We start from the raw sequence: 26,385 nt of genomic DNA on the forward strand, positions 1-26,385 counted from the left end.
AGGTTTATCTGAGGCAAACAGAGTTCTTTCTCAACTATAATTACTCTAAGGAAAGGTATTAGGCTTGTAATTGGGGTTGATTTTTTAATTTATTTATTTGTCTTCTGGGAAAAAATAACCGTCCTTTCTGCTTCCAAAATAGAACATAACATTATATTCTCTGTTGGGAACTTTTTTTGCACAAGTATGAATCAAAGATGTCAACAGGGAAAACTCTATAAAGGAGAAATTTTGCTGGTTTTCCCTTTCGGAATCCAAACTACAGCTCTACATGGTAACTATTCACCATAAGGCAGTGATGTCAAGGAAATTCAGAGAGGCTGCGTGGAGCAGTGAAAACATGGACGATGGGAGAAGGTACAGCTCTGAAACAAAATATCATGGTGTGCTGTGCTGGGGCTGGGGCGTCTCACTTGTCAACACAGCGTCTACCTCCTTGCACCCTCTGGGACCCGTCTCTCCTCACTGCCTTCTAAGGTTTATCACAAAACCAGATGCTTCCCTACTTTTCATCCTCAAAAATATCTCTGGGAACCAAGCTGGGTTCTCCGAATTTTTCTGGTGAATCCGGATTTTATGAAGTGGCTTAAGCAAAGGTGGTTTTGTGTTGGCAGCGTTCAATACATACAGGGTCCGCGAGTCTCTGATGTCACGCTTGTTTCTACCATTTTAACTTACCCTTTGGTGGGGGGGGAGAGTTGGGGCAATTTCTGAGCATTTGCGGGGAAAAACCCCATCCCCTGCTTCAGGAGCTTAATAAAGGTGAACCCATAACTCTATCAAGTAGGTCGATTTTCCACAGTGAGTTTACTCTTGTCTTCCAAACCCGACCCTCACCGCGCACACCTGTCCCTCTCGCCAGAGGCCACATGGCCAGCGTCTCCACCTGTGCGCCGGGCCGGGCCTCACCAGGGCGGCCGGCGAACCCCTTCCCGGCACAGCCGGCCACCCCATGTCACCTGTCTACGGACTTCACTCCCTTCCCTCGGCCGCCCAAGGGTTTACAGAAACGGGGCGAGGGCGGAGTGCTCTGGGGGGGCCTAGGGAGCCCCATTGCCTGGACTGCCCGGTCTGCCTTCCTAACCGCCGGGACGGAGGTCAGGGACCCTCCCCGAGCGCCCCCGGGGGCCGTGCCGGACGACGGGGGACAGTGATATCACGCCCGGCCGTCGGCGGCGAAGGCGCCCGGGGGCGGGGACCGCGGGCCGGGGCCGGGGGCGGAGGAGCCCCCGCGCCGCACCCACGGGCGAGCGCGGCCCCGCGGCCCCGCGGCCCCGCGGCCCGCGCCGGCCGGGCAGTGGGCGGCGGGCGGCGGGAGGCGGCGGGCCCGGAGCGCGCGGGCCGCGGGGCGGCGGGCGGGCGGCGCGCAGGGCGATCCCGGAGCGGCTCCGGGAAATCCAGCCGGGTTTTGACTCCGATCGCCCACGGAGCCCGCAGCCGGCGAATGTAACAAAGAACAGTCGGCATGGCGGCTGGACCGGGGCGGGCGGCGGGCGGGCGGGGCCGAGGCGGCGGGCCGGGCGCGGGGCGCGGGGCGCGGGCGCGGGCCGGGCCGGGCCGGGGCGGCGCGCGGGGGCGGCGGCGGGCGCGGGGCCCCGGGCTTTACCTGCCTGTGGAATGTGCAGAGCGGGCTCGGATCCGGACTCCGGGTTGCGATCCGCTCCGGAAACTGCGCAGCACCGGAAGCCGGGGGGCGGCGGCGGGGCATTGTGGGAGTTGTAGTCCGCGGAGGAGGCGCCGGCGCGGGCGGCTAGGACTGGGGGCCGACGGAGAGCGGGAGGCTGGGACTGGGAGCCGCGGGACGCGGACGGTGTGGCCGACAGCAGCAAGCGGATCGCAGGCGGTGTGGACAGGTAGTGGGAAAGCGGACCGCGAGAACCGGGGAGTGGGAGAGCGGGTGGTGTGAACCCGGGAGCGGGCGGCGTGCGCGGCAGCGGCGAGGCGCGGGCGGCGTGGACCCCCAGCAGCAAGCAGGTCGCAGGCGATGTGGACGGGGAGTGGGAAAGGCCGCGCGGACGGGGGAGTGGGAGAGCGGATAGCGTGGACCCTGGAGCGGGAGGCGTGCATGGGGAGCGGCGAGGCGCGGGCGGCGTGGATCTGCAGCCAGCAGGTCGCAGGCGGTGTGGACCGGGAGTGGGAAAGCGGGTCGCGCGAACGGGGGAGTGGGAGAGCGGGTGCTGCGGATCCGGGAGCGGGCGTCATGGACAAGAGAGCTGCGAGGCGTGGTTGGGGGTGCGGAAGGCAAGGGCAATGTGGACAGAGAGAGGCAGGGAGCGGGTGGTGTAGACCGAGAGTGGGTGGTGTGGAACCGGGAGCGGGTGATGTGGATCGGATAGTGGGAAAGCGGGCAGTGTAGACAGGAGAAGGGCGAACTGTGGATCCGGACCGGCCTGGGAGAAGCGGAGCTGATTCTGCTGCCCCTTCCTCCAACACGTGTCCTGTCCTGGGTCCTGGGACCCTGGCAGCGACCGTCGCCAGCAGCCCCCGGGGTCCCTTTAAGTCTCTTCTGGTGGGTGCTGGAGCCTTAATTTCCTTGGGGGGAGGGTGGAAGAAAGGGTCAGATTTTTCTTTAAAAGCAGTCTGAGATTTGCTACCAGATCCGTACTTCTGAACGCTTCAGATGGGGTGCCGCGGTCCTCCAAAGTCCACTCAGAGACTACGCCTGGGAGCCCTTACTCTGCCCCAACAAGCTGGAAAGTCGAGTGGGGTGGGCATCTGGCCCCGGGCACAGTATGCTCCTGAAATCCACACCCTGACCAGTGCAGTGCTGCTGCATGGGAAGTTAGGGAAAAGCAGCACCCTGGTCAGGGCAGCTTTGAAGGCCAGACTGCTCCCTGGGGCTGTTTCTGCCCGGTCCAGTCCCCCAGGTCCTGGTGGCCTGTGTGGCCTCTTGACCCCCTGCATCAAATGGACCTGTGGCCCCAGAATGTTACCAATAGAAATAGAAGGGGCTAGAGGGAACTCCGCCCTCTGGAGCAGGGCGGTAAAATTGTCCTCTTTGTTCTGTCTGGCAGCCAGCTCCACCAGTAAAGTCCAAGAGGGGATGAACTGGTGGGAAATGATCTGAAATTGGTATCAGAAAGGACTCATTTCCCTCTACACAGGAAGCTCCTAGGAATCAATAGGAAAAAGATAAAGGACCCCATAGGAAAAGGGACAGTTCCCAGTAAGGAAAATACAATGGCTCTTAAGCATAAGCAAGGCTGTTCAGTTATACCGTCATGAGAGAAAAGGTAAAATTGCAGTGCAATCATCCTTACCTGTTATGTTTGCAAAGATTTTTTTTAAGCTTAATAGTATTATTTTGAAGAGACTGTAGAAAATAAGCTGTCTTGTCCTTTCTTGGTGGGAGAATAATTTGGGATAGCCCCCATCTGGGCCATTTGTTAGTATGGAAATTCCAAAGGGGTAGAGACTCGGGCTGGGCAGTCCCATACGCAGGAATTTATTACAACCAGACTTAGTTGTATGAATTGGGAATAAGTAAGGACCCATGGAAGGGTGGAAGGTTGAGCCGGTGCAGAGGGGGCATGCTGAAGGGGCGTGCTGAGGGTGTTGTGCTGCTAGGGCTCATGGGTCCGCAGTCCCCGACCTGCAGTGACTTCCCAGCGGCACTTACAGTCGGTCTGCACCCGGCCTGCCGCACCTCTCTTGATCATCTCACCTTTACCCTGCTCTCACCCCACCCAGCTGGGGGACCCCCTCCTCCCTCCAGCCTTCTGTCCCTCAAACACGTCCTCGAGGTCTTTTGCACGGATGCCCTCTGCCTTGGAATGCTCTCCTGGGGTTCTCCACCACCATCTTTTCAGCATTCAGCATTTGCTCAATCCCCAAGAGCCCCAGACTGACCACTACAGCTAATGCGCACCCCTCACCTACCTCCCACCCCTCGAGCGATCACTCACAATTCTCAGATGCCCAGGTGGCCGCCTCCCCCGGCCTCTGCACACCAGAGGTACTGGCGAGCATGCCCAAAAGCAGGTTGTTTGCAGAAAAATCTGACAGGGTTACAGCAACAGTGAAGACCTATGCAAGTAGAAGACCTGAGGCCACCTAAAGCCATTTGTCAAATTAGTACACGTGGCACAGGACTGGGCTTCAGATTCCCCGTGCTCATCGCATCTTCAGGAGTCCCAGTGTTTTCAGTATATTCCTTCTATGAAGGCTGGAAACAATTCCTTTTAAGGCAGATTTCTATCCCAAATTTGATTTTTTTAATGTTTTTTATTAGTTTCAGGGGTAGAATTCAGGAAGTCATCAGTTGAATATAACACCCAGCGCTCATGACATCACGTACCCTCCTTAATGCCCGTCCCCCAGTTACCCCTTCCTCCCCACCCCCCTCCCCTCCAGCAACCCTCGGTTTGTTTTCTAGAGTTAAGGGTCTCTTATGGTTTGTCTCCCTCTCTGTTTTTATCTTATTCCATTTTCCCTTCTCTTCCCTTATGTGTATCTGTTTTGTTTCTTAAATTCCACGTATGAGTGAAATCATATGGTATTTGTCTTTCTCTGATCTATCCAAAATTTTAAAGTTTTTTTTTTAAAGTTTTGTTTCTGAAAGTGTCAAATTTTATCATTAATAACAAAAGCAATGTAGAAACCTTGCCTGAACCCCAGGCAGAAAAGAAAAGAAAAGCCACCTATAAGAGATGTTCTTGGGCAGTTGGGGAGACCTGAACGTAGCCTCTGATACTGGGGAGCCTCAATGTCCTGCCCCCCCCCCCCCCCAAGCATGATGACCACTGAGTGTGTGGTGTGAAGAGGCCATCCTTCTCAGAAAATGCACTCTGAAGACTTTCGGGTAAAACACGGTATCTCCAAACAACACTCGATCAATCCATCAATAGATGATAGGTAGGGAGGGAGAGCAAATATACTGAAATCGGTGAATCTAGCAAAGTCTATACGGGTTATTCTGTGGGTTGGCAATTTTTGTTTATTTTTATTTATTTATTTTTAAAGATTTTATTTATTTATTTATTTGTCAGACAGAGCACAATTAGGGGGAGAAGCAGGCTCCCCACTGAGCAAGGAGCCCGATGTGGGACTCGATTCCAGGACCTGGGATCATGACCTGAGCCGAAGGCAGACGCTTCACCCACTGAGCCGCCCAGGCGTCCCTGAAATTTTTAAAAGTAAGCTGAGGGAATTAGAAATGAGAGGAGCTTCCATCTCTGAGTGGACTTTCCTACAAGCACTGTTGTTCCTGAGCAGAGACGAGCTGTGCATTAAGGCTTCATCATGATACCGGGCAGCCCCGCCATGGGGGCGAGGCTCTCAGCCCTGACACTGAGCCTCAGACGTGTACTTTCTAGCTCCCGTGTCTCAGCAGCCCTGGTTCTTTGTTAATTGACTCCTTTCGTACTGGACATTATAAAAATAGATATCTTAAGCCACTTCTCTGTACTTCCTCTAGCTTTGCGATCGGGCTGGTTTTTCTTACCCAGATAGAGAAAGGGATCTAATCAGCAAATAATTTAATTCTCACTACATGCAAAGCGTTGCATCGCCCTTTATGGTATTCTTGCCCATAACAGGGAGCTGACAGTTCAGAAAATGATGTCCTGGTCTCTCCAGTTGATGCAGGGTAGCTGAAGCTCGTGGCTAGGAGCTGGGATTCTCCAGCAAGACGGCCTGCGCTCCAATTCTGGTCCTGCCACTTAACCACTGTGTAGTCTTGGGTAAGTTACTTAACCTCTCTGTGCCTGTTTCGTAATCTGTGAAGCGGACAGGGATCATAATTCCTGGGGTTGTTGCAAAGAGCGCAGGAGTCACGGGATGTAAAACTCTGGGAAAGTGTGCTCGTTTCATTCAGTTACTGTCACCGGGATCATGAACCTTCATCTGGCTTTTGTATGAAATACCAGGTAGCCAACTTTATATCAGTATAATCAATAGTTACGAGTGCTTGGCACACGCAGGATGCGGTTTGGCCGTTTGCACTGTGGAGGTGGCCGTACAGAGCCGGGGACATGTGTGGGTGGAGTGTGACCATGGGTGCGTCTCGGGCACCGTGGGAAGAGGGTGTGGCAGCTCTCCCTTCGGCGAGGGCCCTGGGCGAAGTCACCCACCCTGGCAGCCAGACCTCCATGGTGAGCAATCAGCCTTTGCTACGAACGACACATTGACATCGACACGCAGCACCCTGTATTTGTAGAGGCCACCAAGGTAAACGGTAGCACGGCTTTGTCATAGGCTCCCCCTCCATGGCGGGCTGTCCCCTGTGCCTGGGCTCCGGTGAGCGGCCTAAGGTGGGCTCGTGGAGGGCTGTCAGCTGACACCAGTCATTACTCACCGGGTATGCGCTGTCCTCAGCCCAGGGGATACCCGCCCGCCTAGAAGCCGGTGTAAGAGGGAGTGATGTGGGGTCAAGTGATAGGGACCGAAAGAAGTACCCGGTGCTCTGGGCTGTCCTTGGTGGCCGAAACTACTTCACGGAGAAGGCAGGGGTTGTGTTTGGTTAGGTCATTAGAACAGGGCGGGCACATGCTGGGCACCAGGGGTACACATTCGCAGACCTCGGGTGGCTGGCGTGGATTAATGTGGGCCATGAGGGGGGCCGCCTGGTGGCTCAGTCACTTGAGCGTCTGACTCTTGATTTCGGCTCAGGTCATGATCTCAGGGTTGTGAGCTCGGGCCCCGCATCGGGCTCCATGCTAGACGTGGAACCTGCTTAAGATTCTCTCTCTCCCTCTGCCCCTCCTCCCACTCACGCACTTTCTCTCTTCTCTCTCTAAAATTAAAAAAAAAAAAAAATGTGGACAGTGTAGATGGGGCTGGTAAGAGCATGTGCCTGGAGGTGACCGGCAGGAGGTCTGGTTAGGAAAGCTGGTGAGGGCAAGGCTGGCCTTCCAGCAGCCCCGCCTGGTTTCCAGCTGCGGCGTCAGCACAGAATGGACCACAGGTCACGTAGGAAACAGTGGCGCAGTCTCAGACCGCAGACACCTCCACCCCAAACAAGACACCGGGCTGCCACCGCTTGCCACATGGAGCGCTGAGATTCCGAATGCAAGCCCGGGATGGCTAGAGCTGTGCACAGGTAGACTGCTCCCCTTAAAGGCATGAATTGTCGGGCTCCCACTCCATACCCAGGAGGGCCGCCCCATTTTCCAAATGCTGCAGTGCCTGGGCACAGTGAGGAAGGAGGGAGGGCAACAGAGAAAGTGACCCCCAGGAAGGAGCAGAGATGCCTGTGGGGTTTGTGCGGGACCTGTCCATCTGTCGGGCTGTGCCCTGCCCCACCCAGGAGCCACCACGAGCCCCGTGCCAGTGTGACACCAGCCTACGCTGAGCCCACGTGGGAGCGTGCTCATACCATCCCCTGTGGGCCACTGCGGGGGCAGGCGTTGACCACGGGGATTGAGGGACATATAAAAAAGACGGCCTCCAAAGGGACAGTGCCCCTCAGAAGGTCGCTGGGGATCATGCAGAGTCCCCTCCTGCCAGCTTGCGCCATGGGAGGACCCAAGCCAAGCTGACCCTAACTGGTTGCACCCCCCCATGCACCATGACCCCAGGGGTCCCTGGAAACATTGACTTTCTAGTAAGTGGTTTTAGCCCCAGACCTAAAACAGGATGCCAACGTCATGGTAGGACGTTCGGAGGGGTCTCTGCCAAGAACAGAGCAAACGGGCAAAGGGCTCCCTTCCTCTTTCACGCAGCTGACCGCGTGGGCACGCACACCGACCACCAAGCACCACACGGCAGACAGACCACGATCCAGGACCCCAGGGCCGATGCGGGACTTTCGGGACAGCCCGGGCTCAGCAAACACGAGTCAGTGTTTCGTGTCCCATGTGCACGTTTATTTCTTTCACAGACTGTTCGTGTTCCAGCCACATCTTCCACACTTTGGTGCAGGACAGGGAACTGTGTTTAAAGTGCTACCAAGGAATACAGTCGCCGTCCGGCAAGTTCATCACCACACTCGAGCGTCAAGCCAGAGCTTGCCACAGGCCTGGAAAGCCTTTCGTTTTCTTCTTTAAAAAAAAAAAAAAAAAAGTTGTTTTGATGTGATATTGAGGGCGGGGGGGACCTACAAGCCGAACTTGTAAATGGTACGTTACTGAGCAGTTGGAAGCTGGGTGAACTGGGTGGGTTGACATATTCCGGATGCTCCTCACAGACCAAACAGGAATGCCGAAGAGAAGGGCCCGGAGGGGACCTGAGCCTGCTTCACAGAGCGGAGCAGCACCAGCGTGCCCATGCCACATGCCGTGGTCATCGGGCCCGAGCAGGTGTGGGGCAGGGGGGCTGGGCCTGGCATCAGGGTCTACGCCAGCCCGAGACCAGTTTTCCACCCAGCGGAGATCAACATTCTGACTTCCGGCGGCCACCAGCTTGAGCTGTGAGGTGTCGAGGCCGAGAGCTGTGCGGCTGTGGCCAGGAGAAGCCCTACAGCTGCTGGCAGCGATACGAATCCTGGGCCTTTCTGCTCAGGAGGAAAACCTGCAACTCTCTTCTGCAGACGCAGCCAGCGAAACCAAAGACCGAGACAGGCACCTGACTTGTGACTGGTGGGCAGCGACCGGCCATGTAGCTCTCAGGAGGACTCAAGGGCTGGCTTTAAACTTAAACCTGAGAGTTGATTTAAATAAAATGCTCTGTCTCAACCGTCACAGCGGGTTTCCAGTGGGACAATGGGATCGGTGCTTTTGTTATTGCTACATTAATCACACACATACACACGCTTCAAGCTCCCTTGCATTGCTCTGCAAACACGGTCCTTGAACCCAGGGCAGCGCCCCAGCTCACGACCACCAGTGTGAGCGCCGGGTTCCAGACACGCGGACACACATTAGCGTTCGCGAGAAATCAGTCTGAACCACCACTCTGCAAAAATATCCAGAATGCACGAGAGAAACAAAAGCCCTCGAGCCACTAAAGCATAAGGAAAGGCAAGGGAATAAGGTGATTTACAGACTGGTACAGTTAGCATTTGGTGTATAATCTTAATTGACGTGTAACCTTCATCACATTTACTTTTGCATAAATACCGACACCATTAAAGCACAGGCCTGGCTAGACGGCCAGGGAAGAAGCATTCACAGTATCAACACGGCCCATTTTCTCGTGGTGCTATGTTCACGCGCCCTTCCGCGCTCTTCTCTGAAGCTCCCTGCTACGCCCGTGTCCTGAAAGTTCAAGGCCCCCGATGGAGAAAGTGTATGGGCGTCCTGAGGAGGGGCTTCTGGGTCTTACTCAAAGGTACGGGGCTCTCGATGTGTGCACACACACAAACACGGATCTCCTTAACGCTCTCCACCTCTCGCGTGACGGTCCTGCGTCCCATGTGGGACACAGCCCCCCGTCATTTGCCTGGGACCCAGAAGAGCCTTCAAGTCACCAGGAAGTTGAGAAAGCAAGAGCCCTTGGCAAACGCATTAAACAGTGAACAAAATGCTCACAGGGTCTATGAGGAATGGGAATGGCTAGGACTTTTTTTTTTTTGAGAGCGAGAAAGCGCCAGTGTAAAACTCTGCTACTGTCGCGTTGAATAAATTGAGTTGATCTGAACTTCAAAATCAAACACACACCTGTGCTAGGAGCTTCTGCTCTGTGCCTGAAATTGTGACACGTAATGTCCTCCGAGAATTAATTCTTCAACGTCCCCAGTGCTGCCTACCCTGGGAGGAGAGGCGGCAGTCCTTCCAGTAAGACACAACAAAGCGACCAGATGAGTTCCGAAAAGACTAGCAGCGATCGCTAACCTGCGGGGACTCACCTGGTATGACGACATGTTCACGGCGACGGAAATCAGCGTCCTCTGTAAAAACTCATAGTCACCTGCTAATTCCTGGGATACCGGAGGATTTCTAAGTGTGTATTTCAAACTAAAATTCTCAATGTGGTTTTATACTCTCGCCCTCAAGAAAAAGGAAAGAAATTTCCGTAATCTGGGTTTTCAGGAAGGTTTTTGTTTGGCAGTGGCTCTGTTACCCCTGAAAGATGTGTTTAAGGATCAAGCGCTTGCGGGAAGGAGCGCCCCCAATTTCCTATCCGTGACAGAGGTCAGGCTTCAGGATAGCCTTTTAAATATTATTGGAAGAAAGCGAATCTCATTAAACCATCAGAATGTTTCACACCGATGACCACGGCCCTAACAAGCTCGTCCCCTGGAAGTGGCACCTTTGAGCGGTTGGGCCAGCGGTCCAGACACACGGACAGGCGTATGGACGAGGAACGTGGTGTGAAGGGTACACAGGGATATGCACGTGGAAGGCCACGTTTATCTTTTTTCCCCCACAGGAATTCAAAACGAGGACACCCCAAAACGTGTCAAGCACTGTTCCCGGCAGAATTCTGGAGAGCTCCTGAAAGGGCTGTGATGCAATGTTTGGCCCATTTATTAAACTTCCACCCCTAAGACTCCTACCTGAGACATACGATAGTTTTCTCTTTTGTCCTAAAAGTACTTGGTTTCAGCCATCGGCAACGTTTGGCAAACCAGCCAGGGACGAAAGAAGAACCGTGTGTGTGTTGTCGCCGTGGCGTTGGCTGTCCCTTGCTGCTCCCAGCTTCACTCTCCCCTCCCTTGCACGATTATGAGCGCTTTTGACACTATAGAGGAAAACGTAAGAAGCACACAGGAATAGATAGCTGTCCCACTTGCAGCAGGCTCGGAGTAAACACCCAGGAGTGCTCAGCGTGCCGTGCGCAGGAGGGATGTAGTGTTGCATACGGGTTCAAGTTATATGGCTAATATCAAAGGCAACTATCTTCTACCTTTGTCCTAGTGTCTCCGTTACCACCATAATTTCTCTCTGGACCCCAAATCCTGCCTGTGTCCCCCCTCTCTGCCAGCTGCATTGTGACGCTGAGCAGCCCGTGAGGACAGGTGACCCCTCCGGTCCATTCCCAGTGACAGCACAGAGGGACACTTCCTGTTTGTGACGCGGTCCGCGCGCAGCGTGGGTAAAATCGAGTCCCGCCCACCTGCCTCATCACCGCCCGTTACAGGATGTTCCTTAGTTCATAATGCACATCTTCTCACGTGGAACTTCAGCTCTCGGCTCTGGGCACAGCACACGTGGCAGAACCTTCCGGTCTCCTTTGGCATCTGGTGGCAAATGGGCCTTTGTCAGTTGTCTCTGGGGGAAACCTCCTGGCCGGAGACTCGGGTTTTCATTCCCCTAAACCCAGCTAGACCAGGCGGCCGTCTGACAGCTGTGGGCACTCGTGCTCCGTGCTGGCGGGCGGTTAGGTGGGCCCGCGACTTCCCACGTCCTGGTGCAGCGGGCTGCCGGCCGCGGGCTCCACCGGGGCCCCATTCACGGCGCTCTTGCCTCGGTGCCTGGAGAGCAGCTTCTTGTTCAGAATCCTGGTGAGGGTCACCCCCTTCCTCCGGGCCCCCTCCGGCTGCTGCAGGAACACGAGGTCGTTGTGGGACTGGCTCATGCCGGGGTCTTTCTGTTGGTGTCGCCGGCGGAAGAACAGCTTTGCGCCTTTCCTTAAAATCCCTCCTGCAAGAGGAAAGCACAGGGGGCTGGTCAGGTGGGCTGCGAGTGAAACACCGGGACCACTAGTCCAAAATGAAGAGACGCTGAGCTGAGAAGCCGTGAGCTGCAGTCAGTGCATCCCAGGGCCCACAGCTCGCTCCCTGACCTCCTCGTCAAGGCTGACGGCAGGAGGCCGTCCCTACCTCGGGTCCCCTGGCCCCAACCCCCAGGAAAGATGGTCATGCTACTGAAACCCCAGCAGGGTCAGGGAGCCTTTCCAGTCAGCCTGGAATTCTGTCCATCTGTGAGCCGGCGCTGACGGCTTTGAAAGGAGGAAGCCCAACCATCTGGACGAGGAGCTTTGTGGCTATTTGGCAATTCATTATTTTCATGATGGAGCCAACGAAGACTTGAGTAGCCATGACAGACAGCAACACCCGTCCGTGTTTATTCAGGGGGGAGCACGTGCTGGTTCTTCTCCGTGAAGTGCGTGCTGCCAGGGGCGGAATCGGGCCCAGCCCTGTCTGCGGACCTTTGAACCATCGGCACCCCGGAGCCACATGCCCGTGACTTGAAGAGGCCGCTCACTGGGCCTGGCGCTGAGGACGACTTCCCATGTGCCGTGTCCGGGTTCGGCTGCGCTGCAAAGCGCAGGAGCCCCAAGGCACGGCCTGAAGGTCATCCGGTCAAAGTTGCCAAAAAGGCCTTTTTTTCTTTTCCTTTTCTCTTTGGAGATCATCAGCCTATCTTGCAGAATCACGAGGACGTGTCCACAGTGATCTGGCGTGGAGAGGTGGTGTGCAGGGGTTGCAAGGGCAGCGGGAAGGGGACAACAAACGTGTGTGTGGCTCCTCTCTTGCCTGCTGCGCTACGTCTGGGGGCCACGAATGTCTGTTCCTGGAGCCATTCAGATCCCTGTAAGAGGCAGCCTCTCACGAGACATCACCGGCTGGGGATGTTACAACACCAGTCACCACCACCAGCTGGACTTGACTTTGCAGTCTGGCCGCTGGTGCCCACTGGTTAATTCTCCAGCATATCAGATGCCCTGGGCACCGTGAGGGGCTCCAGCCTGACAGGTCACCTCTGGTCACGGGGGCTGAGGGAGGGTTTGTGATCTGCAGGAACCTGCTTTAGGCTCGGCTCGGGGTCCCTGAAGGGCATATAAATGTGGGCTCTCTCCTGGAACACAGACAAGGAAGGCGGGATCCATTCGGTTAACCTCGAGTGTTCTAATCCCATGCACCCCATCTCTCCAGGGGGCTAGAAGCCTGTGGGGGGCAGAGCAGCCCCTCCCCGGGGCAGCTGGAGGCCCAGCAAGACAGGTGTGGCTCTGGAGGACCCCCGTCTCCAGAGCCCATTCCAGGGGTCCCTGCACTGAAAATTGTCTGGGGTCTGCAGCCAGGGGCTGGGGTGTGAGCAGGGGTGGTGCTAGGAGTTGGATCATGTCCCTCCAGAATTCCTATGTTGGGGTCCTAACCTCCAGGAGCTCAGAATGGGACTTTAATTTACAGACAGGTCTTTACGGTCAATCACGGCAGGCGCTACGCCGGTATGACTGTGTCCTTATTCGAAGGAGAACTGTGGACGCAGGCGTGCCCATGGGAAGAGTGCCAGGGGGAGGTGGAGGCAGGGATGGGGGTCATTTTCTACAAGCCAAGGAAGGTCAAGGACGCCAGCAGACACCAGAAAGCTGGGGACAGCATGGAGCAGATCGTCTGTCATCGCCGGCAGGAGGCCCTTGGACTTCTGGCCTCTGGAGCCAGGAGACTGTCCATTTCTGAGCACGAGGCTGTGTGGAATGGGGCAGAGCAGCCCACCCCGCCGGGCAAAGCATCCTGCTGCTGGGAAGCTGGAGAGAGGCAAGAGGTGGCTGTGTTCACAATTCTCTAAAAAGGGAATCTACAGGTTTTTAAGCAATCGCTTTAACTCTTTTCAATGAAATTGCACTTGGAGCACCTGGGTGGCTCAGTCGGTTAAGCATCTGACTCTTGGTTTCAGCTCAGGTCATGACGTCAGGGTCGTGGGATCGAGCCCTGCACTGGGCTCTGCACTCAGCAGGGGGTCTGCTTGAGCTTCTCTCTCTCCTTCTGTCCCTCCCCCCCACTCACATGCATGCTCGCTTTCTCTCTAATAACAATAAAACTTGAAATGAAATTGCACTTTAAAAGACTAAAATTCAAATTCTTGCCATATTAACATGAAATATCAGGGAGTTCCAGCCTGTGAATAAAATCGGGAAAGTGGAAAGACCCGTGTGTCATATTGACTTGAAACGCTCCTGCTGGCTGCAGTGTGTCCCACGGACAGGACCTATAACGGGCTGTCTTCTGTGCTTCCAACCCCACGCAGGCTCTCCAAACAGGTCTGCTGTCTTGTTAAATCTGACTGTTCAATATCCACACGAGAACCAGATGACGTCTGTCCTGTGTCCTCTGGCACACATCATCCTAACGTCGCTTGAGTGACTCACCAACTGTGGGTGTCTCCTGACTCGACATGACTTGTCACGGCTTCTATGGGGACAATGCCACCGCCTTGGATGGAGGGGTCATGTGAAAGGAGGGACCGAGGTTTGCAAATGTATAGGCTGGAGCCCCGCTTCTCTCTCCCAAAGGCCTCGGAGGGAGATCTTATCCCTACAGTGATGTGCTCTGCCCCACTGCCGAGCGCCCCAGGGCAGAGAGCCTGTGTGCTCTTGCCTGGCTCCCCTCTGCACCTAAGGCCTGCTGTCTGAGGGGGCAGCGGATGGGCCCCACCCCCGCGAAGCGGCCAGCAGGTGTCTGGTAAAGGACGTGTGCAAGGGCGGTCACCGGGGAGGCCTCCTGGGAGTGGGATGGCTCTCGGTTCTCAAAGCATCCCAGAGCACAGCCCTGCACCCCAACCCAGACATGGACGGGCTTTCCGGAACAACATCAGTCTCGAAGGCAGGCCGGTAGTGTGTGGAAGACAGGACGCAAATCCCTCCCAGGTCCACAGCTTAAGTCCTCAAACGTGAAGAAGGACTTGTGTAAACGGAGGCCAGTCTGTTCTCCCTTCTAAATAAAAATGTTAAGGTCTGTTTAAACTGGGGCACAAATCACAATGACCTCTGGGGTAAATAGGGCCGGAAGAACAAGGCCACAGAGGGGACACTGACTCCGCCGCTCCCCGGAGGTGTGAGGGTCAAGGACAGACAGGCCGGCACACTCCCCCGTCAGCTGGGAAGGGATACGGAATGGAGCCCCCTCTGCTCGCCGGGACCATGCTGCTCGGTCTTCGGGGTCCGCTTGGCCAGCGTGCCCGATGATTCTGTCTGACGCTCATCTGTGACATGAAGGCACTCAGTAGATGCGAGGCGAACAGCGCCCTCAGCCGTCCCGGACTAGAGCACATACCTGGGATGGCGTGGGTGGCCTTCATCCCATCAGCTCAGTGCCCTGAGAGCCAGCGCCAAGGGCTCCCTCCAGGAGAAGACATTCTGTCCCCGGCCGGCCCGCCCTGCAGATTTCACTGTCAGACCCCACCATGGCCTGAGCCACTTCCTCGAAATGTAGCACCTCTTGGTCCTGTTTCTCTGCAGAACTCTGGCCAAGACAGTAACTAACAGTTTGGCATGTCACCCTTGCCTCTGGGCCCCCGGAGTCTGTCACCTTTGCTGATAGGGACGTTCACGGGGCCTGAGCAGGAGGGCCTCCGGGTCTGGGTTTGATAAACCCGAGCTCCTTCTGTCCAGACCACCTCAGCCTCTAACAGGCAGGGGCGAGACTCAGACCTCGCCTGCAGCCATAAAGATTCCTTCAGGTAAAATCTGGAGAGAAGGTATGTGAAATTTGAAACAAATAGCCAACATCTTAAATGGGGGACAGAGAGAACAAAAAACAAAACAACCTTTCCCTGATTCTAGCAAGGTTAAAAAAAAAACCCACAAAAGGGCCAAAGAAAAAAAAATAGGAAGAAATTCAAAAATAATTATTCTAAGTTAGAGCTTTAATATAGCAAATATTTGCAAATTTATTCTTGTCTCCACAGACCCTAACAGACACGAATAGGTCACTGAAGAATCCATCTCCAAATCTGAGAGAGGAAAACCGTGACCAAAGTCACTCTGCATGTTGTAGGTTGCTGCCCGAAGAACAGCTTTTGAACTCAAGCCAAACCACAGGTAGTCCGTCTAGAAAAGTGCCTGCTTGTTAGAACCAGCCCCGGCTAAGGGAGGCGGTGTGTGTGCACTTGGCAGGGCTCGAGGCTGGCTGTCCCCTGAGCTGGGGGACAGCGCCCCGCCCCGCCGAGGCCACAGTGCGACACTAACCCCACCAGGGGGCGTCTCAGGAGGAAAACAGGGAAACTGGCATCCTGGGCAGGTCACGCTGGAAAGGGGACGGGAAAGGAAGGGAAGGGGGGTCAGCTTCCTGCTATTGCAAAATACGGTTTTCTCATGGCAAGGCTGCACTCAAGGTTTTGAAAAAAAATATATAAGACAAAAATAACTTACTGTGTAGGCAATTAATTCTGGTTGGCATAGTGATCCTCTTAAGTTAAAGGGAATGAGCACGAGATGGAGGAGGTCAGAGGTCAAAAGAAAAGTATGCAGGAGCAAAACAAGAATGACAGACAGTGAGTCCCGCAGCATCACACCCGCGCACACGTCACGTTACTGGGCAGGAGACCTGGCAAGGTTTGGGGGGCTTGGGGGGGGGTTTTGTTTTGTTTTTTTACTTTTTACTATTTTACAAAGTCTCCGTCAATACTTTTGTTCTTCCTTATGGTAAAGTACACAGAACACGGACTCTACCATCTCAGCCCTCTCTAAACACAGTCACGTTCCGTTCATTCCCGTTGCTGTGCAACCACACGGACGCTTGGTGAAGCTAAAAATAAACCCGAATTTGAGGACTAGATTTCCTGTATTGGCTGCAGCGTCACGATATGTGCATTTCCAACCAGCGAGATTCTAGCAGAATTCTAAGTACACTGGCAGTCGTGGGGACCCGTGCGAACTCCCTGCCGTGACAGGACATTCGGGTGGTGCTCTGGCCAGAATATGAGCTTCGGTTTACAAAGGCGAGAACACTCCATGCAGCCACTGCCTTGATCCCCAGGTAGAAAACTGAAAATCCCCAGCACACAGAAACGATTTGGCACCTGTAACACGTTACTGTCTAATGTCTGACAACATCTCCTAGAGATGCAGTGTCCAAATCTTTCCAGAAACACTGGAATAGAAGCAAGTTTGGGAACACTGCCGAATACGTCTCTTTACAAATCTGCAGCATTGGTGAGGTGGACGATGCCCCAGACGCCGCGTCCAGCACGGTCCCCGGGCCCAGGCTCCAGGGAAGCGCCAAGCACACCTGTCAGCACCTAGGTCCCCAAGAGTGCCCTTTTGGAGGGTGCCATCCCCTGGCCAGTGATGGGAAAGGAGAAGCATGGCCATGGCACAGCCAGGATGGAAACCCACGGGGAAGAACTCTCTGGAAGGAAAAGCAGAGGAAGGGAAGGAGGACGCAACGGATGGTCTCTGGATGGACTCGGGGTCAGCGAGGCGTGGCCTCTCAGAGTGAACGCAGGAGGGGAGGTTAGAGGGCTGGGGTTCATGAGAAGGGGCAGCGGACTGTTGGCCATCAGGAGAAGGAAGGGGCACCCCACCCTGCACTTCCCCTTCTGCCCTGCGCAGGGCACGCTGCCTTCCTCGGGGCTAGGGGAGCTCCCTCGGGCAGTGCTGGCCCCCAAACCAGGCCAGGGGAGGGGGGGCTGTGTGTGCTGCCCTGTGCCCCCGCAGCCGGGCCACCTTTCCCATAACCTGGGCTGTGCCTTCCGAACGGGAGCAAGGGAGCCACCGGAGGTCTGCGCGCAGGTCACCCAGGCTCAGGCCGGCGGGTGGGCAGAGGCCTGAGGGCTGACCTCCGTCTTGTGGCCTAGAGATCATAGCCTCTTCCTTCTCCTGACTTCCAGCTGGTCCCCAGCTGTGCCCTCTCCGCTTCGGCGAGGGCGTGGCTCACGGGGACACCCACGAAGCAGCCGCCCACAGCAGGGCCCTCCAGCTCAGCAGCACAGACACGGGCCACGTGATGCCGTGTGCCCGGCCGTCCTGCCCGCTGTGGAGCGGCACCCTGGCCTCTACCGCCTGCCGCCAGCAGCACCCCCACCCCCAGCTGTGGCTGCTGAAACTGTCTCAGGACACTGCCTGTGTCCCCTGGCGGGCTGGGGTGGCACAGTCACCCGGTTTGAGAACCACTGGCCCGTGGCGGCAGAGCAGCTCACTGCGGCTCCCGACCTCGGGACCGACAGATTTCTGCACATCTGCATTTTCGGGGGGCGAGGGCTTAGCGCCAAGCACCCCACGACTCCCAGCTGGGACCAGGCGCCTGTGTTTGGTCTCCCATCCTCTCTGCACTGGGAGCCCTTATCCCCGCCTGGGCAGTGGCCACATCCTCGCACACGGAGGAGGAGCTGAGGCTCGGGAGGCATCCGGCCTGCACCTCAAGGCCCTAGACTGTATTCCCTCAGAGACGGTCCTGAGGGTACTGTCGCGCCGGAGCACTGAGGAGACCGCACACGCAGACAAAACCTCCACACTTACAGCTTAGATTTGGTGCTAGTGGAAAACAACGGATTATTCTCATGACAGGACTACTCATCACTACACTATACAAGTTAATCGGTTCCTTTTCTGGGGGGCTTATCTCCCCTCGGACCCCAGCAGTCCGAGCGGTGAGGTCTGGCCCGGTTTCAGTCGGAGGCACCGTGAGCTGAGCTGCCGTCTGCACGGCTGTGGGCAGCCCGGCCTCTGCTAGCTTCCTGTGGAGTCGCTCAGTGACCCCCTCAAACGTTCTGGAGAGTTCTACTTCTGGGGGAGGGGAGTGCAGCCAGAGGAAGGGACACCTCCAGGCATGACCACAAACTGCCCCCCTCGATGCAGAGAGATGGAAGGTTCTGAATATGCCCCCTGCCCACTGGCTGCAAGTGGGCCCAACCCTGCCACGCGGGTGTGCGTGCTGGGGTGGGGTGCGGAGGGCGGGGTGCCGAGGGTGGGTGGATTTGTGCAGAAGGGAAGGGAAGCAGGTGATCGGAACTACAGGTTAGCTTGGAAACAGGCAGGAGAGGAAAGCGGGCAGGGGGCATGGGCACACGTACCTTTATGCTTCTTGGCAGCACCCGGCTCTGAGACGCTCAGGGAGCTCTCCGACAGCTCGTCCCCATCGGGCTCCAGCGGGGCCTGGCTGCCCCACGCCGAGGCCTGTGACACCTTGTCCAAGTCCCAGGAATCTAGCTCGCCCTCCTGGGGCTCCAGAGCTGGCGGGGCCCGGGCTGAGGCCTCGTCCTCCGGTGCAGCAGGGGCGGCGGCCGCCCCCACGAGAGACAGGGTGTCCTCCTGGCGGGTGCTGTCCACGGAGGCCGAGTAGTCCAGCATTAGGGCAGCGGCATCGTCCTGAGATAGTGAGGTCTGTCCCAGGACAAAAGAAAAGAAGTCAGCATGAGGGACAATGGCAAGGACACGCGGAAGGGCCCGAAAAGCTCCGCGCAGATGTCCTGAGAGTGACTGCAGTGTGAGAAGATGCCCGCCTGCGGCTGTCCCAGGACGTGCTGCGTGTTTCACGGGGAGTGAAATGCACAATGCAGGTCTCCCGTCGCAGCCGAGGGTCAGGGGCCCTGGCTGTGAGGGGCGCCTGAGTTCCCAGGGAGGGGTGTGGAGGAAGCAGACTCCCTTCCCCAGCAGGGGGGCCCATGGAAGGGAGAGACTTCCTTCTCAGTGGCAGATGGCGCACCCGGGGGCACAGGAAGTGGGCTATAGAGTCAGTGTGTCCTTTAACACTGCTTGCTGCAGGAGTTTGTTTCCTGCAAGCAGAAATTACTCGGCATACACACTGTGGCCTGAGAATTCTGCGTGTGACCTTTCTGTGTGTAAGACAGGTGCAGGTGCTGCCCTGACCCCTGGGGCCAGTGGGCTGGAGGGTGGGAAAGTGACTGCAAGGGGCCAGGGGCTCCCTGGGGCCGCCCCACTGTTCGCAGGGGAGCCTGCACTTGGCTGGCTGACTCAGGCTGGGGCCATCTGAGCCTCCGTGAAACATAGTAACCGCATGGGTTGGATACATTAAATGTAAAGTCCACGGTTCCTAGTGATTCCAAGATACAGCCTTCTAGAAAGCAGACAGGACGTGGTCGCAAACTCCTTATGCTTCGCCCCCTGCTGGCCGCCGCCGGAAGTGCACTCAGGAAGGCCAGGAGGCGCCACCTGGACTTGGGTGCCCGGGAGCTGTCCCAGTTGGTGCTTGGGCACTGGGCACCGAGGCCCCGAGAATCCTGGCAACACCGGTGACTCAGCTCTGGCACCTCCTCTGACCCACTTCAGCATGAGCTGTAGACTGCCACTCATTCCCTCCAGGTACCAGCCCACCCTCTGTGTTCACCTAGTCTTCTTGCTCCTTACCCCCCCCCCCCCAGCGACCCGATCGCCAGACAGCCCCTCCCTTTCTGGCATTCTCCTTGTTCATTCTGAGATGTTAAACACACATGCAGGACCCTTGCGCGGCCCCCGGCCCTGAAGGGCTGCTCTCTGTTCTCCTGGCCTGCGTGGCACCCACCCCGGGCTCTGCACCAACGTCGCAGAGTGAGAGAAGGGAATGAGCAGCGGCTGGGGATGTTTTAAACAATCTGTGTGTCTCTGACGGCAAAAGGCTCAAACACTCATTGCAAACAACTTAAATGGTTTGGAAACGTGTCGACCTGCGAGAGGGCAAGAGGGTAGCGGCTCGGTCCCCAAACGGGGGCCTCCGTCATGCCAGTCTTTCTCTTTCAGTAGCTTTTCTTCCCACGATTGACCAACCCCTCGACAACCAGAGCACCCGGGCCAGAGGCCTGCAGGCTCCTCACCAGCGGGGTGAGCTGCACAGACGGTGCTGTGCGTGGCCCGCAGCGTGCTGGGTGAGGGACGGGACCTGCCCTTTGCAGGGAGCGGTCTGGACGTCCCCAGGAGCTCGGGCTACCTTCCGCCAGGAGGAAGCCAGGCCACTGACAGATAAGCCCTGGGGCGCGGGACGCACCTTGGAGATCCCTGATATGATGATGGTGCTCTTCTTCCGGGGGGACTTGACCTTCAGCTTTGAGGACTCGCTGAGCTGGCGGATGGCGACTTCTGCCACAGGATCCGAGCCATTCAGCACCAGCAGCTCTGCGGGAGGGAAGGCAGCAGTGGGCACGCTGTGCACACCACGCACCGTCCTGGGGACCCCCAGGGCGGGTGGAAATGATCCCCAGGCAGGGGCCGGCAAATCTCTCCTGGAAAGGGCCAGAGAGTAGGCTAAGCTTTGCGGGCTGGCCGGCCTGTGCCATGAGCGCTCACGGTGGCCTCGGTCCCCTCAGGCAGCCTCAGCCCGTATGAAAGGGATCAGACGAGGCAGGGCTCCAGTGAAATTTATGAATGGAAACAGGGCCAGGTTTGGCTCATAGACGCCCTTCCCTCCCAGTCTACAGCTGCTTCTGGACGGTTCCGTGCACTCACTGCTGTGTACTTACTCAGATTTCTGCACTTTCCCATATGCCAGTCATACCTCCACGGAGTTGAAGGAAAACAATGAAAGCAGGTAGACCAGCAAACAAAGAACCTCTGAGCTCTTAGAAGATTCTGGACTTTGGAAGGCAATGCCTGTTCCCTCGCCACACTGGTTCAACGCAGTGGGTTCCTATGAGCCAGTTCGTAAAGGCAGCTGCTTCCCGTGGTCAGTACCCCACAACTGGCCCACATCTGTGGGATGCCTAACACCTAGCAGTGCTTGCAAAGGGCTCGGAGCACATTGTTCATGTCGCCGGCCCCACACCCTATGAGGCAGGTGCCTTTTTTATGCTCCTCTGAGACCTGGCGGAATGTCAGGCAGCCAGGGGAGCGGCATGGCCGAGGTCTCTGGCGCCTGTCCCTTCACGGAGGGAGCTCCTGCCCAGCCCGAGTCAAACAACAAGCTATCAGAGGGGCAGGCGTTAAGAGGAACATCTCCCATCTCGGGTTCGGCCGTGGCCCGAGGACGACAGATGCTGCATTTCCCGAGGGAGAGGCAAAGGGCCGGTGCGGCCACACACTGCCTGACCACCACCCACGCTGAGAAGGGAGAGGCTCAGGAGGAGGGGGCCAGCGAGGACTCCCCAGGAGAGCGCGCCACGCCCAGTAGTTCTGAGCTATCCTTCAAAGCCCTGTCCAGGTGCCGGGGTGCCTGAGAAAGCTACGATGGCCCCGGGCGGTGCAGGGAGCTGACCTGGGGCCTGGCCCCGCTGCCCATAGAGCAGGAGAGAAACCCACAGTGGGAACGTCAGCTGGGCCCTTTAAAAAGGGATCCTGTGCCAGGGAAGGAGTGCCTGCAGTACGAGGCAGTGGGGCGCTCTGGGGGGCCGGAAGGGGGGCATCGGGAGCGGCCAGCCAGAGGAGGGGCACGGCCTGCGTCTAGGAAGCTGCAGCTGGGGGAGCCCGCGGTTTCCGGAGAACCGTGACCACTCCCGCAGAGAGAGGCAGCGTCAGCTGCACCAGGCTGAGGGGATCCAAAGCCGTCCTAAGACAGCACCCATCAGATGAGAGCTTCCCGCCCCCGTCCTCTCCTTGTCCCTTCCTTGACCTTGGCAAGACCAGAAACAGGACTGAGAGGCTAGGGAGAGGCGAGCCAGAGAAAAGCAGCCCACCTGCCCTTTCTCTGACAGCAGGTCACACCCGAGCAAAGGGAGAAAACGTAACCCCCAAGTTTAGATTGTGCTTTGACTTAGGGAGGCAGGAACTCATCTCTCCGAAAACATTCATTACCTGAACGTGACCCTAAAAATGGGGAATTTGCAAGCAGAGTTCTGGGGGAGACCACTCCTAACAAGCAGCTTTTCTGGGACAGCCAGAGACAAAGCCACCTCTACGATGACACCCGCGCCCCGCTTGCGTGATGATGTCCATAGCCCTGGTACATTGGGCGAGAGGAAAGTCATGCTCACAAATTACATAACATGAGGCAAAAACTGGGTTTTTATGTTTATTTTGTGAAAGCATCTGCTAGAATCTGAACACCACCCCTGGTCTCTGCCTGGCTTCCATTCCCGCCCCACCCCTGCTCGTCCTCATTCTGCTCTTATTACTCACAAAAGCGCCTCCCAAACTCCGAAAAGCAAATGCTGGCCTGTGGGCAGATGAGAAAGACAGGAGAGCCTGGAGGGAGGCAAGAGGGAAGACACGGTAAGCACGCGCCCCGTTACCTGTGTCCGAAGAAGAGAAGGTCTTACTGACGGGAGCGCCGTGGCAGGAGATGGCCTGGACAGAGATGTCCTTCTCGATCACTTTCACCTTGACCGGCGTCTTCAGGGGAGACTCTGCCAGGAGGAAATCCGGATCACAACGGCCCCCAAAGCCATCTGAACCTACAGCTTCCGGAAGGAGAAATCACACCTCTCACGCAACCCCATTCATTCAGATTTTTTTTAACAATCTCTCATTCGGGGGGGTGGGTTGCGGAGTTCAGGTGCCCAAAGGGATGCTGGGAACCTGGGTTTAAATAAAATTTCAGAAACATTTTAATTAAGCCAGAATTTCACTTTCTGTTTTGTATTCAAGAACGGTGGTGCTGGGCAGCCTCTTCTGGGAAGATAACATATCTATCTGGAAGCAGAAACACAGTAGAAATAAAAATAAAATAATAAGTCCTACACTGAAACCGAAGTTGTCTCTGGGACAGAGGCTGGGGGGACAGGGACAGAATTCAGCTAGACCTAAAATGACTGCACACCTGGACTTCTAAAAAACGGATTCTCAACCTGAGAACGTGTGCTGATCCCTCACATCTAATGTTTCAAGACCACGGGTTGTCCCCCGTAAGCGTGATCGGGGGGTCCATCGAGCTAGGTATCCCCTCCGGTATCTCGGTTTTTGCTTCAGCGTGCACTACAGGGTTGGGCCTTGCTTCGGCATGTCATGTATTTGAGAAAATAGAAAGGTAATTGGCTAAAAAGCAAAAAGCTAGGCCTTGCCACGTACCCTGCTTTCTGGGCCACGGACTGTCTGAACCACACTCACTAGGACAGCCTGCGGGTCCCGCCGTCTACAGAGACAAGGTGCTCACGGGCTGCGGGACTAGAGTCCATGGGGGCTGCACTCACCACAGCTCAGTGGGGACGCCCTCCCCGTGTCAAAGCGAGGCTTGGTTTTCACGGCAGTGACAGTAGTGACCACGGTCCCACACGGCATCACCGTGCGGTCTTTTTCTACCTTTGCAGCAGGAGCGGGTGGAGGGGTCTGCCAGGATTTCGCTTCACCGGGTTCTAGGTAAGAAAACTGCAGAGAAAGCGGGTTACATGTTTCGTGCAGCGCCACACCGACCCCTGGGCACGCACGCACGCTGCCTTCCTCTCATAACCTCGGACTTCATCCCTCAACATCGCTTAGTACTCCAGCCATCCTGTCATTAGTCTGGGTCTCCCCAGAACTGACAGAGGGTGCGAGGACCCCTGCTCAGACCCAGCCACTCAGCACCTGACCATGGGCACAAAGGCTGGAGAAGCAAACGAAATCGAATGGACCTTTCTGGGGTCAGGCCCATGTGACACAGCATTGTGGAAAGTTGCCCATGCGGCAGACCACTCAACACGATCGTGAGCAGGAAGTGTCCCATTCAGGTCTAGAAATGCATAGGACGAAATAGGAGCTCCTCTTAGGTGAGCGTCGTGTGTCCTGCTGAAGCAAGCGTAGATTGACCGACAGGTAAAGATGCTCGTAATCTCGAGTGGGTCAAGCTGGGGCTTGGCCACAGTGGAGAATGATATCGTACCTCCGCGGTGACTGAACCCAACACTGAGCTGCCGAAGGAGGAGCCGCTGGTCAACGTAAAGCTCTGGGGCCCAGAAGGCTGCTTCTTGAACAAATCCAAAGGAATGGTGGTCATCGCCAACAGTGCTAAAAAGACAGGAGGCGAGTAAAGATATGTTTCCACAGGGTTCCTTGGGAGCAGGGGTCAGCGGGAGCCACCACCACAACCAGAACAAACTCCTGATGCATGTCCCGTCTGCTCCAACGTCCTCCAGGTTCAGGACATTTCAGAACATTCTAGAACACCAGAGACAAAGGGAGGTGGTGGACACGCTCCAGATCAAAGGAGGCGAAAGAGACAGGAGACTCAAGGCAGTAACTGATCGTGTGTGGGAGCGGAAGGTAACTGCTCTGCAGGACACGGGCCAACAGATGAAGCGCAGCGTAGGCAGGTTAGAGAAATCGGGGCAGATTCAGGAAGCGGACAGCTGGACTATGGACATAGCGAATATCCTTATTCTTAGGACATATGCACCTAAGAAAGGAGGGGTACAGGGCCTGATACCCTGAACATTCACGCATTTACCCTCCAGCATGCGCGTGCGCACAGTTATGCGTGTGTGCGTGTGCAGAGGCAGAGCGAGCAAAATCAAAAGCAACCACCAATTGTGAGCACAGATAATAAAGCAAATGGGGCAAAATGTCAAAATATGGGAGTCTCGGTAAAGGTTATACAGTTGTTCTTTGTTCTGTTTTTGTCTTTTGTTTCTAATGTGAAATTTCATAGATCCCATCAGGTTGTACAGCAGTGAATCTAGGGAGCCAGCAGGAGTGGTGCCTCAGGAATGGATGGGGAGTCAGCTTCTCTCCAGGCAAACATCAGCCCACCCTGGGTTCGAACCACACGCCCTCTCCTGGAATGTGTCCATTCTCATCTCAGAAGCACCTCACTGATCTTACCCCAAGACCACAGACTCAAGGAAGTTAGCTCAGAATTCTTGGTAACGGGGGCACCTGGACGGCTTCCTCGGTGAAGTGAGCAACTCTTGATTTCGGCTCAGGTCATGATCTCAGGGCCCTGGGATCAGGCTCCGTCCTTCACAGGGAGTCTGCTTGAGGATTCTCTCTCCCTCTCCCTCTGCCCCTTCCTCTCACTCTCTCTCTAAAATAAATAAATCTTTAAAACTTATCAATCTTTTTAAAAAAATTCTTACTAATAAACAGAAGCTTGAATTGCTTTTCCCTGTGTCTTCGTAACTTTGGGAGACAACCAAACGGCTTGGTCTCTTAGCAGGATAAGCCACGTAAGGGTCCCCCCTCTCCCAGTTGTGGTATGTCTATAGGCATTTAAAAAAATCTAATATGTACAGAAACTCCCAACTTGCACACAGGCGTACATATAGGTCTGTGTTCGCGTTTGTGATTTTACCTTTAACTGTGGCTTTCTTGTCTCTAAAGCATGTGTCCAGGGTAAGCTGCTGTGTCTTGTTTTACAAGGAGAAGCCAGTGGAATCCATAGAGACAGAAAGCAGAAGGGGGGGTGCGCCGGGGGCTGGGGAAGGGGGGAATGGGGAAGTCAGGGTTTCATGAGACAGGGTCTCAGCCTGGCAAGGGGGAAAAGTCCGGAACGTGAACAGTGTTGATGGTCGCACGCCAGTGTGAATGAACTCAACGCCAGTAAACTTTACACTCAGAAATGGTTAAGCTGGGAACTTGTATGTTACATGCATTTTACCACAATTAGGAACACAACAGAACAGGTCTATTAAGGCTAAGAAGGTTGAGAAGGGCTTCTCTAAGCCAAGAATTGCTGAATACAAGAGTTCAGGTATCTGTTAAAAAAAAAAAAAAGGCATCGGGCGCCTGGGTGGCTCAGTCGTTAAGCGTCTGCCTTAGGCTCAGGGCGTGATCCCGGCATTCTGGTATCGAGCCCCGCATCAGGCTCCCTGCTCCGCTAGGAGCCTGCTTCTTCCTCTCCCGCTCCCCCTGCTTGTGTTCCCTCTCTCGCTAGCTGTCTCTGTCAAATAAATAAAAATCTTAAAAAAAAAAAAAGGCAAAAAGCAATTGAGTATATCCTTTTCCAAAATGTATGACCTTGCTAGTAACTGAATGCACTTTCAAGCAAGCGTGGCCTCAGGAAGACCAGAGTGGTTTCAGGGCAGGCCTGCCCCGCCCAGCTCTTCCAGGCGGCGGTCAGGGCGGCCA

The 26,385-nt window shown here is 55.9% G+C and overlaps 2 protein-coding genes and 1 long non-coding RNA gene across 8 annotated transcripts in view; 1 reads left to right on the forward strand and 2 right to left on the reverse strand.

Annotated features, from left to right (window-relative positions):
* The window catches only part of PRDM15 (PR/SET domain 15), a 67,838-nt gene extending 66,070 nt beyond the window's left edge, over positions 1-1,768 (reverse strand). For both annotated transcript variants that reach the window (XM_087861819.1, XM_087861818.1), the window contains exon 1: positions 1,607-1,768. The gene's annotated coding sequence lies outside the window, so the exon portion shown is untranslated. The remainder of the gene's footprint in view (positions 1-1,606) is intronic.
* On the forward strand, positions 1,734-26,240 carry LOC148110308 (uncharacterized). Of its 3 annotated transcripts, none has more exons than XR_015724279.1 (5): positions 1,734-1,853; positions 4,989-5,135; positions 5,538-5,681; positions 7,662-15,582; positions 24,968-26,240. It is a non-coding gene; the product is annotated as an uncharacterized LOC148110308 (long non-coding RNA). The 3 variants fall into 3 exon arrangements; XR_015724280.1 differs by lacking the exon at positions 24,968-26,240 and adding an exon at positions 16,192-18,422; XR_015724281.1 differs by lacking the exon at positions 24,968-26,240 and having other exon boundaries at positions 15,450-15,582.
* C2CD2 (C2 calcium dependent domain containing 2) overlaps positions 7,784-26,385 on the reverse strand; it is a 51,923-nt gene continuing 33,321 nt past the window's right edge. Inside the window, exons 9-15 of one of the 3 annotated variants that reach the window (XM_087861822.1) lie at positions 24,203-24,327; positions 23,535-23,709; positions 22,638-22,805; positions 20,462-20,589; positions 18,555-18,864; positions 15,913-15,949; positions 15,655-15,787 (exon numbers count right to left, since the gene is read on the reverse strand). In XM_087861822.1, coding sequence (XP_087717948.1) covers positions 15,924-15,949; positions 18,555-18,864; positions 20,462-20,589; positions 22,638-22,805; positions 23,535-23,709; positions 24,203-24,327 — 932 coding nt within the window. In that variant the 3' untranslated portion in view covers positions 15,655-15,787; positions 15,913-15,923. Of the gene's footprint in view, positions 11,463-15,654; positions 15,788-15,912; positions 15,950-18,554; positions 18,865-20,461; positions 20,590-22,637; positions 22,806-23,534; positions 23,710-24,202; positions 24,328-26,385 lie in introns of those variants that run through there. The other 2 variants (XM_087861820.1, XM_087861821.1) reach the window with 2 other exon arrangements.

Source organism: Ursus americanus, chromosome 4 (genome assembly GCF_024610735.1).
Source record: "Ursus americanus isolate L20-20 chromosome 4, mUrsAme1.1.p, whole genome shotgun sequence".
Lineage (NCBI taxonomy): Eukaryota > Metazoa > Chordata > Mammalia > Carnivora > Ursidae > Ursus > Ursus americanus.